General features: G+C 34.2%; 1 protein-coding gene across 2 annotated transcripts in view; it reads right to left on the bottom strand.

The window, feature by feature from the left end:
- Window positions 1-522: 522 nt before the first annotated feature.
- LOC124359424 (alpha-sarcoglycan) overlaps window positions 523-10,594 on the bottom strand; it is a 54,993-nt gene continuing 44,921 nt past the window's right edge. For both annotated transcript variants that reach the window (XM_046812156.1, XM_046812157.1), the window contains 3 exons: window positions 9,806-9,922; window positions 2,630-2,692; window positions 523-2,484 (listed from right to left, as the gene is read on the bottom strand). In XM_046812156.1, the coding sequence (XP_046668112.1) occupies window positions 2,433-2,484; window positions 2,630-2,692; window positions 9,806-9,922 (232 nt within the window). In that variant the 3' untranslated portion in view covers window positions 523-2,432. The remainder of the gene's footprint in view (window positions 2,485-2,629; window positions 2,693-9,805; window positions 9,923-10,594) is intronic.

Below are 10,594 nucleotides of genomic sequence, written 5' to 3'. Positions count from 1 at the left end.
TTTTTCTTTTCTGAAATTTTATGCCCTACAATGTAACAAAGGTTTTAAAATATAATAAGTATAAAGAAAATATCTAAACACGAATGTGCATTATGTCATTTTTTTGTAAAAAGACAATATTTACCCCAAAAAATCTAAAATGCTTTAGAAAATTAGAATTTGCTTTGTTTTCTTTAAAAAAACCTTCCATGGGACATTTTGTACTTTTTTAAAGTAATAAAACAAATTATTTCTATTTTTTATAAAGCTGTAATTTTTAATATTTTATTTTTACTTTTATTTTTTTCAATTGTAATGAAACAAATATCACTAAATTTTCGTAAACAAATTATTTCATCTGCAAAATAATGTTCCAGGTTTTATACTGTATAATAATGTATATGATAGTCTATACTTTATTTCAATAATAAACTTTCTACATAGATTTGAATGAAGGTAAGCACAACTAGCAAAATAGTGCCTGCCGTAATAGGAGTTTCAACTTCCAGATGCAGGGTTAATAAAATAAGTCATAGACTTGAAATTTGGCAAGATAAGTCTATAATGCAACACATGGTGTGGCTTACTACTACCTTGTGCAATGGCTAAATTGTTTTTCTAAATATTTAACCACATGGTAACTACTTACTGCTTATTTTACTAAATAACAGAGTTTCAGTTTTAAATTCTGAACAGACTTATCAAATCTTATTTATATTTTTAGGCCTAATACATTACTTTTAATAATACACATTAAACATACACATAAACAATTCACAACGAATTAAGTGAAAAATCTATCATAACTAGTCTACTGTACTATATTTTCACATAACATAATGACTTGATTACTTATAGAACTAAAAACAAAAAGTTAAAACTGTAGGTAAGCAAATTAATGAACAAACCCCATTGCACAATGGAGATATGTATGTATGAATATTCAATATAAATATTTAACGGAATAATGCATTAAATCACATTCAAATACATATTTATTGATGAATCTAATAGGAGGACTGCATTTAAATATCTAATGATGAAAATAAAAATGTCAAGTAAGTATCAAATGTAGTAATGATTTATATTTTACAGAAAGTGAAATCTGACAACCATTAAAATGAAAACGTCAATAAGTCAGTGTTACATACAATGAAATTATAAGTCTCAATTTTTCTTTTTGTAGGGGTTTTTTTCTACACTAGTTACATTTCAATTGAAGATACTAAAAGTTTTTAAGGGGAAACGGTCCAAACCCACTTACAAATATTCATTGATCTTACAGAAAATTGAACCCGTGAACTTTCAGTTAGAGAGCCGCAGCCTTACCACCATGCTATGGTGAAGTTCATATTGTGTAGTATATAGAGTAGGAAGTTTCGTGCATACACTGATATGAAGGTTTTCTGAAATGAAGTTATGTAAATTAATGACGCACCAGAACTTTTAAAACAAGCTGCGTCTTGACACTAGTTCTAACCCCACAGTACCTGGGAAACTGAAACCACAGTCATACAGCCAGATTTACAGTTGATCTGTATATCTCTAAGTTTCAGCAATAGTGACATGTGCTTGCCACAGAGAGCTCCACACTTGGCAGCTCACATGAGGACTAACATTTATTCAAAGGTGTAACCCACACTTTTTACATTACACAAATTATTGATTTTTTACATTCTTTTTTCGCACATATAACGCATAAAACATTTTATTATTTATAATGATTTTTTTATTGCCATAATCCATAAGTTGTATGTAAAACATAGTTTTTTACAACAAGAAATAACAATGTTTCTAAGTTACCTGTGTACAATTTAGTTAATATCTTCCCAGAAACATTTCATTTAAAAACATCTATTGTTATAAAGTCACTTTACAATGGGTAGACAACAAAACAATATCTGAAATTATATTTTAAAATCCTGTCTGAATTAATAAAAAGTTTTATAGATAGATAATTATAAATTATCAACAAAGTGTTTCATTGTCAACAGAGATCTCTGTTGCAGCAATCATCGATACACTACAAAATCAGCCATCCACGATTCCCAAGTTTCCTGCTAGAATGGAGTCAGTTCTATACAACACACATTCTGATTTTTCTGCAATTATTCAAACCCATTATGTTATTTTCGGATATCTGTCAATCAAACATATACTACAGAATATGATACTGTAGTTTTAAGAGCTTGTTCAAACAGTACAAGTTAAAATTTTAAATAGCCTATAACAATGTTGTGGTTGATACTGTCTTTATTTGATAAAATTCATATAATCCTGATAACCCAACTGTAACCTCAGTTGCACAGATGACGAATTAGCAACCTACAGAATATGACAGAATTTTCCACAAGTCACGCCTCGCTGTAGATGGATTTAGATTTTTCTTTGAACTCAAACAAAAAAGGTTTAAAGTATTGGAGTACTGACTCATCATTTCCAATAATCACAGCTTAGCAATACCAGGTCTTCGTGTCATCATCATCGAAAAATTCATCTCTTGTCCTGCAACAGATACATATGGTTTGAAATGTCATAAAGGCGCTACAGAGAAATAGATTATATTCAGAGTATTCATTTTGGTACTTATTTTTTCAATTTAATCTTTAGAACTTGTAGTTAGTAGTTGAGTAGAAAATCTCAGACTCACGTGTGGTGGATGCCAGAGTATGGAGGAGGATTGGGGCGTAGTCCACTTCTCTCCATTGATACTCTGCAATATACATGTTCTACAACTAAAGTGCTAAAAGAGCCTTAAAATTTTCAATCATAAATATCAAAATTGAAAAAAATTATTCAATTATTAACAAAAATTACATACACTCGACCTGTATAAAAATTATTACTGATTAAGAGAACAAATTGTTATATGTCTAGACAATACAATTCCTAACCCAACAAGAAACTTTTATCTAACAATGTAAAAAAGGAAATAATCCGTAACTAGTGTTGTCATACTAATGTGGCATTCAGGGACAGGGCCGGATCCAGGGAGGGGCAGGGGGGGCATGTGACCCGGGCGCCGAGTTAGGGGGGGCGCCGCGCCGGGCGCCAAATGATGGGATGAGGCCACCATAAAAAAAACATTTACCATTTCTACTGTCAAGTGTCAATAGCACAATATAGTCTACGTACATACAATTTCTTACTTCAGTAAACTATATTTGCGCAAACCAAAAGAACATAGGCCTAGTAAGAAATATCTTTAAAGCGGCAGGGTATTTTCATAACTAAGGCTGTGGGTTGGCAACATTGTCTACGGCTTGACTAGGACTAGAAAGCGCAAGCGCAAGTCTCCCGCTCCCGCCCCTGAGCGTGAACTTTTGATGAGTTTTAGGTTAGATTTCATGTCGCAGTTGTATGAATATTCTACCAGTGACTAACATAGATCAACATGTCGAAAAAACCATCAGGGTGTTTCCACAGAAAGAAAGCTAAAGCAAGACAACAAGAGGCCGCGAAATCGTCAACTTTAATGTCATCATGGTTGCAAAATATCAAGGACCAAGGTAACTAATTTTTGTTGTATTTTAATTTGTTAAGATTCATTTTGAGTACAAAACAGTTATAGGCTATAGCGGCATAATAACAAGAAACTTCAGTTTTAATGTTAAAAATAGTGGTTATAGATCATTAATTGTAAATATAGTTTTAGTTTATAGATATTTTATAGATTCGTTGCCTGAATGAAAATCCTCTCCCGTTCACATTCGTCGGCCGACGCCCACCACACCTTGCGTAGCATAAACACATTTAAATATTCAGAACTAAATACATTAAAAAACATATACATAAAATGCTTCTTTCACTTACTTTCTATGCTATTATTAACGATAGTTTTAATACGGTAACATACGTACTAAAATGTTAACAATACATTGATTGTAATAATATCCCCTTGGCCCTTACTACTAAAACAATTAATATATCGAATAGGCTGTAGGCTAGTACTGTAATAGTATCCCAATTAAGATAGCATGTTTTTTAGCATTATTGGCACTATTTAACAACATTATATTTTTGTAACGTTTTTAGTTAGGCCTACATGATTTATAAAACGTTACACAATGTAATAATTTGTTTATGTTGTACATGTAACCTACTTAAAAAATTAAAATGTTTGGTCATGTGTGCATTTATGTCTGTTGCTTACAGACGAAGCCGAACCTGAAGCAACGAGAAATAAACCGTCTGTTCAAGAGGATGCGGTGGGAGAAGAAAACGCTGGAGGAGAAGATCTCATGGACGTTTGTGCAGAGGAAGAAGACAACAATGACTTTATTTGTGAAAAACCACATACTTCGCATGCTACTGATTTTTGGGCCTCTTCTACGTCATTTCAAGAAGCCGTTTCAGTTTCAGACTCAAAAGGGCCTAACCATGAAGAACAGGAGAGTGAATGTGAGTACAATTTTAATTTTAATGACCCTGGAACTTGGCCAACTCAGCTTAGTGACAAACAAAGATGTTACATCATACAAAGAAGATGTGAAAACGATGATCATAATCCTGATTTGAGTAAAAGCGGTAGGGAGGGCCGAAACCTTACAAAAGATTGGTTTTACAAAATTTTGAAAAATGGTTCAAAGGTCAAAAGATCTTATTTGGCTTACAGCGAGACAATGAATGCTTTGTACTGTGTTCCATGCAGGCTTTTTCGTCATTTGAACACAGAACATGAATCAACAATTTCGTTTTTAGCAAGAAAGGAGGGATTCACAAATTGGAAAAAACTCAGTGACAAATTGCCAGAACATGAAAACTCCCAGTACCATAAGAAAACCTTTGTTTCATGGAAAGCATTAGAAACGTCACTTGGTAAAGGAGGGATCGACAAGGAGTTGCAGGATCAGATAAAAAAGGAGGAATCCCACTGGAGAGAAGTACTACGCTGTATACTAGATGCTGTCTTATTTTTGGCAAAACAGGGTAGTGCATTCAGAGGGACAAACAAAACTTGTAACTTTGCAGATCCAAATAGTGGAAAATTTCTCAACACTATAGATTTAATTTCCCACTATAATGAGACCTTGCGTGAGCATATTGGTCGCCATAAGAAAGGGCAGCTCAGCTATTTTTCTCACACAGTACAAGATGAGTTTCTTGATCTCATTGCAAATGCAATTAGAGAAGACATAATTCAGGACATAAATAAAGCTAAATATTTTTCATTGATTTTCGACTGTACCCCTGATGTAAGTAAAAATGAACAAATGACTGAAGTCATTCGTTACATTAAATATACTGACGAAGGGCCAGAGGTATGTGAAAGCTTTTTAGATTTTTTTACTGTGAGTGAAAAAACAGGCGAGGGGCTTTTTGAAAGCATTGCTAAAAAGCTCAAAGAAGATGATTTGATGTTTTGCAGGGGCCAGTCGTATAACAACGGAGCAAACATGGCTGGGAAATACAAGGGTGTCCAGTCAAGGATTGTGCAAGAGAACAAACTGGCCTACTTTGTCCCATGCTCAGCCCATTCCTTAAATTTAGTTGGGGTTCATTCAGCAGAGGCCTGTGTTGAAGCACAATCGTATTTTGGTATTATAAACAGCCTCTACAACTTCTTTCATGGCTCTACATCAAGGTGGGAAGTTTTAAAACAACATGTTCCCCTTTCGTTAAAATCAGAAAGTAAAACAAGATGGTCAGCAAGGATTGATTCTGTGGAGGTTATTTATAAACATATGGACAAAATGCTCTCTTCTCTTGAAGACTTAACTACCCATGAGTTCTCATCTCCTGAAACAAGAGCTGAAGCTAAATCGCTACTTAAAAACATGAAAAGGTTTGAATATGTTATTATGACATGCTTTTGGTATTCAGTCCTCAAGAAAATTGATAGAGTTAGCAAGTTTCTACAAAGAGAGGACACAACAGTAGACAATGCTGCAAGAAACATACAAGGTCTTCTAAATGTATTATATTCAACTAGGGATTTAACTGTTTCAGAGGCAATTGATGAGGCAACATTTTTAGCTAATAATATGGGCATAACAGCAGAGTACAAGGAAACAAGAAAGAGAAAGAAAAAGAAAATGACAGGAGACACACATGAAGATGATGGGCCAAATTTTACTGAAGAAGAAGAAGAGCTTTTCAAAAGATCACTTTTTCAAATATGTGATAGAATTATTAGTGAGCTAACTAACAGATATGATGCGTTAAAAATCGTTGCTGATAAGTTTAATTTTTTGTGTGGGGATCAAATAAAAAAAATGGATGTTAAAACTTTGAAAAGTAAAGCAAAAGAATTAGCTACAACATATGCCAGTGACTTAAATGAAGAAGAGCTTGTGAATGAAATAGAGAGTTTTAAATTTCATGCCTTAAATATGGAAGATGGATTGGAAGACGCAACAGCAGCATCTTTGCTCAAAATATTGCATAAGAGCAAGTTGAAAGAGGGTTATCCAAACATATTATGTAGCCCTTAAAATCTTTCTAACGCTTCCAGTCTCTGTAGCATCTGGAGAGAGAAGTTTCAGCAAATTGAAGCTTATAAAAACCTATTTAAGAAATTCTATGAAACAGCAAAGACTAACTAATTTAAGCATTGTATCAATTGAACATGAAAGGGCTTCTTTGATTTATTTTGATCAGATAATTAACACATTTGCAGCAAAGAAGGCTCGGAAGATAAAGATTCTATAATTGTTAGTATTGTTTTTTTCTAAAACAATTGTATTGTTTTGGATTCATGTAAAATTGTAAAATATACATTTCTATTTCATTAAAATAACACTTTCTTATTCAACCTAAGTTTTATTTTATTTCAACCCCATATACAAAGCATATAGTAGTAAAACTTATGGTAAATAGTTTGGTATCGGGGGGGGCGCCAAAAGTCAAGCTTGCCCCCCCTAGAAGAAATGATAGATCCGGCCCTGTTCAGGGAGTTCGGTCATGAAGGTTTCAGATTGGTTTTCTGTCATCACTGTTGCCATTGAGGGCACACTGAATGTATTATAAATTGTATTGATGTTAATAGAGTTATTGGCATATAAAATGATTTATAGATTAATAAAATATTATGCCAATATAGGCATAATAAACTATTTTTTCATGGAGAAAGTCAGTAGCAGCTTGCCCATAAGGACTCCCAGTAAAAACAAGAAAAATTAAACTATAAGTTATATTTATACAGGATGTAAAAAAAGTCCCTCATGGGCTTGATAATTCCTGAATAATTACAGGTAAAGCAATAAAACTTTGTACATTATTACCGCGCCTATAAATCTAATTTTCTGAAGTAACTACTATTTTTTTGTCATGGTGGGGAATGGCCTGCAAGGAGTCTTAAATTAGAGCATAGGCTGAGTAGTACATCAAATCAAAGGTCTCTATTAGTAGAGTATAATGCCAAAAATTTGACCTGAAAAAGTTCACTCGCTGTTAAAAATTACGCTGTTTTAAAGTTTGAAACATTTACAACGTAAGTCCCGTTCTAGGTGGTTTAATATTCTTGTCTTAGCTCAAGTTGTGAAAGGTAAACTTAGTAAATGAATACTGGACTCAAGAAATAGTTTTTAAGGTAGTTAGTGACCTCACACCCAATGGAGGATGGCCTACAAGGAGTTCGGCAAAAAATTGTAAGGTAATCTTAGCTCACGATTTTCATAAGTTTAAAGTGGTTTTAATATACATACAGTAGAGTTCAAAGGCTGAACTAAAAATAAGAATTTTCTTTTCTAATGGGTTTTTCCCTTTATCATTAATCTCTGCTAAAAAACCCCTTCAAAATAATGTACATCTTGGGCCATAGATATAGCGTGGACCATTAATTTGGGGGGATGATTCTTTTCAGTTAAAGTAGAGCATTGTATTTTCTGCAAGTTCACACTCTTGTGTGGGCAACATAAGGTTAAAATTTTATTTAATGGAGCATAAGCCCCATTTCATTAGATTTGAAAATCTGTCAACAATACATTTAGCTTTTCTTCTTGCATATACTTTGCTATTATTTCTTGTTTAACAGCCATCAGGGTAAGTCCACTTATGTGATATTCCGTTATGGTGCTTTACATATATGTTTAAAATCTTCGTAACGTAGAGAATGATTTTCGACACTTGCTGTTGTGATGGGCCAAGGAAGTAATATTTCTACAAGTTTTCAAACATCCTGTGAATTTTGCTGAAGGTCATTCTGAATAAAAAATCAGCTAACTCTTGGAAGTTGCTCTCAATTTTTCTTATCGGTTTTCACAAAATTATTTTTTGCATAACAGTGAAAGAACTTGAGCTGTGTAGAGAAGCTTGCAGAGAAGTTATAGAATTTATGTTCAGAGCAACTCAATGTTATTCCAATTTAATATTATTAGATCTAATATGGGTAATATTATTGTTTGGCAAAGTGGTTCTGAGAAAAACGAGCTTTCAGGTTTGGGATTAATGTGTCAAGACCAGCAAAGTAAATGTCAATCTTGAACATTTGTTCAGGTTCTAAGAATCATCCGTTAGTGTGTTGGCCTTTCAACAAACAAACCTTTCATGCCATATTTGTTGCTCTGCTCTTCTGCTTCATTCCATGTCTAACTAAATCCATCGTAATTTCTATCCAGTTTTAAACAGTCAATGACTCATTCAGCTTTTGCAAAAAAGTTAGAAATATCCAGAGATTCACTCTGCAGCTCTTTGGAGAGGACGTCCGTCTGGCTCAAAACTTTGTGCAATAGTTTTAGACTGAAAAAATTCAAAAGTACTGATTTTGTTGGCTATACCATCTGCTTTTGCTGCAATTTTACTGTTTGTTTTGTGATTTGCAATAATTCCCAAAGTTCGTACACTTCCGGAAGTTGGCCCAAAATAGCATTAATGGCTTTGTGCCGAAGAGTCCACCTAATTAATTTTTTTCTTGGATTACTATTGTCGTTTCTTCCCTTCGCAGATTCATCAAGTGATTGTTTTTTGAGTTCAGGGGTCTGGGAACGAAATAGCTAATGTCCTGACCAACTTGGGCTCAGCGTCTGGCATGACAGTGCTTCAGATATTCTGTGGTATTTCTTGATGTGAAACCTTTCAGGCTTTCCCGAGGTGTGTTCACGCTGAGAGAAGGTGAAGTCTGCATCCGCAGTATGAGCAGTATGGATGGTTCTATAGTCACATTCCCGAAGGGTGTCATCTGATTTTCTCTCTTTAAGGAGATCGATGTCTTCTCGGTTGTGGATCTAACTATGGAACATTATCACCTGAGAAAGCATCTCCACAGAGTCGGCATTCTACGATAGGATCCGCTCTGTAGAATGTGAATGCAAGAGGAAACTGCTGAACACCTGCTCTTTGACTGTCCTGAAAGGGAAGACTATATCATTTTTGGTAGTCTGGACAAAGGTGGTGAATTTCCCCAGGAGGATCTGATCGGTTGTTTTCGGCGTTAGTAGAACTGCTGAAATCGTAAACTGGTTGGTCTCATGTTTTTTTTCCGAGGTGCACAAAAAGCCACCTTAAGGCTCAAGTGCATGGAAATAGGCCACTACTTAGAAGAAGAAGAATGGTCAGAGGAGCACTGTATTGTGTGTGAATCAATATTAGACTCTATGCCACTCGTTAAGCTTGATTCTTAAAATGGATGTTACATTTTTGAACCTTTAATATTTAACATGATTTCAAGATGAAGGCTGTTCAAAGGATGAAAATATCTTAGCCATTGATGTATAATCATGGAAAAATAAATTACTTGTATCCTATAACATTATTTTTTATGCATCTTCAATATTAATTTTTTTAATGAGAACAACACGTTTACTTTGTTTTTTTATAGAAGAGATAGTTATGCTATCTTTATTTTTTACAAAAAGGTTGTTTTAATTAACTAAGTAGGCAGATCTACCTGGGACTCGAGTCTTCCCCATCCCTCTGAGTGGACAATGAGCGGAGAGTGTTGCTAGCTCGTTGTACAGCCTCGTACTGCACCAGCTGGGACTGTGGAGTGTCGTCATTACGTTTCCTGCAACCACCAAACAAATATATGCCTAATAACGAATAAGCAAATTATTTTAATGCTTAGGAGTAATCAAATACCATGATTTTGAAATTATTTTATTCAGAGCTACTGAGAGGAACAATTTTGGTCCAGTTGTTTGGGTTTTCAATTACTGAAATAAATTTTTTTAATCACAATTTTTGGAAAATTTGCACACTTACAACTCGCACTGAGGTCTGAAATTCATTCACAAAGTTCACAACCCAAAATGTCTGGTGTAAATAGAAGATTAAAGATTTTTCAATCGCAATAATGCTACTGAATTACTTACTATACTTCATTTCTAAACTAGCAGTTAACTGTGGCTTTGCTCTCATTGCCCTGAAGTATTACAGAGGTGGACAACACTCAAAGAATCTGTAAGAAAATAGTAGCTGGAGAAAATACTGAGCCCCATATTGTGTTGTGCACCAGGCCTGAAAGCTTGCGATTTTCAAAAATTGATTTTAACCAAGTTTTATGCATTTCTGAAACCCGTTGTTTTTGTAAGAAGTTTCAAACTATGATCTAAATTCTGTGCTAAGGTATGAAAAATATCATTTAAGACAAGAATCCTGATAGAGCCCATAATAATAGACCTTTTCCATACTACCGGCCTTGGATTTAGGCTGGAAACATAAGCTTTGTGGCAATAGT

The sequence above is a fragment of the Homalodisca vitripennis genome, chromosome 4, assembly GCF_021130785.1.
Source record: "Homalodisca vitripennis isolate AUS2020 chromosome 4, UT_GWSS_2.1, whole genome shotgun sequence".
In the NCBI taxonomy this organism is placed as follows: Eukaryota; Metazoa; Arthropoda; class Insecta; order Hemiptera; family Cicadellidae; genus Homalodisca; species Homalodisca vitripennis.
Note: the sequence above shows the minus strand (reverse complement) of the source record. Positions and strands in the feature narration are given on the sequence as shown.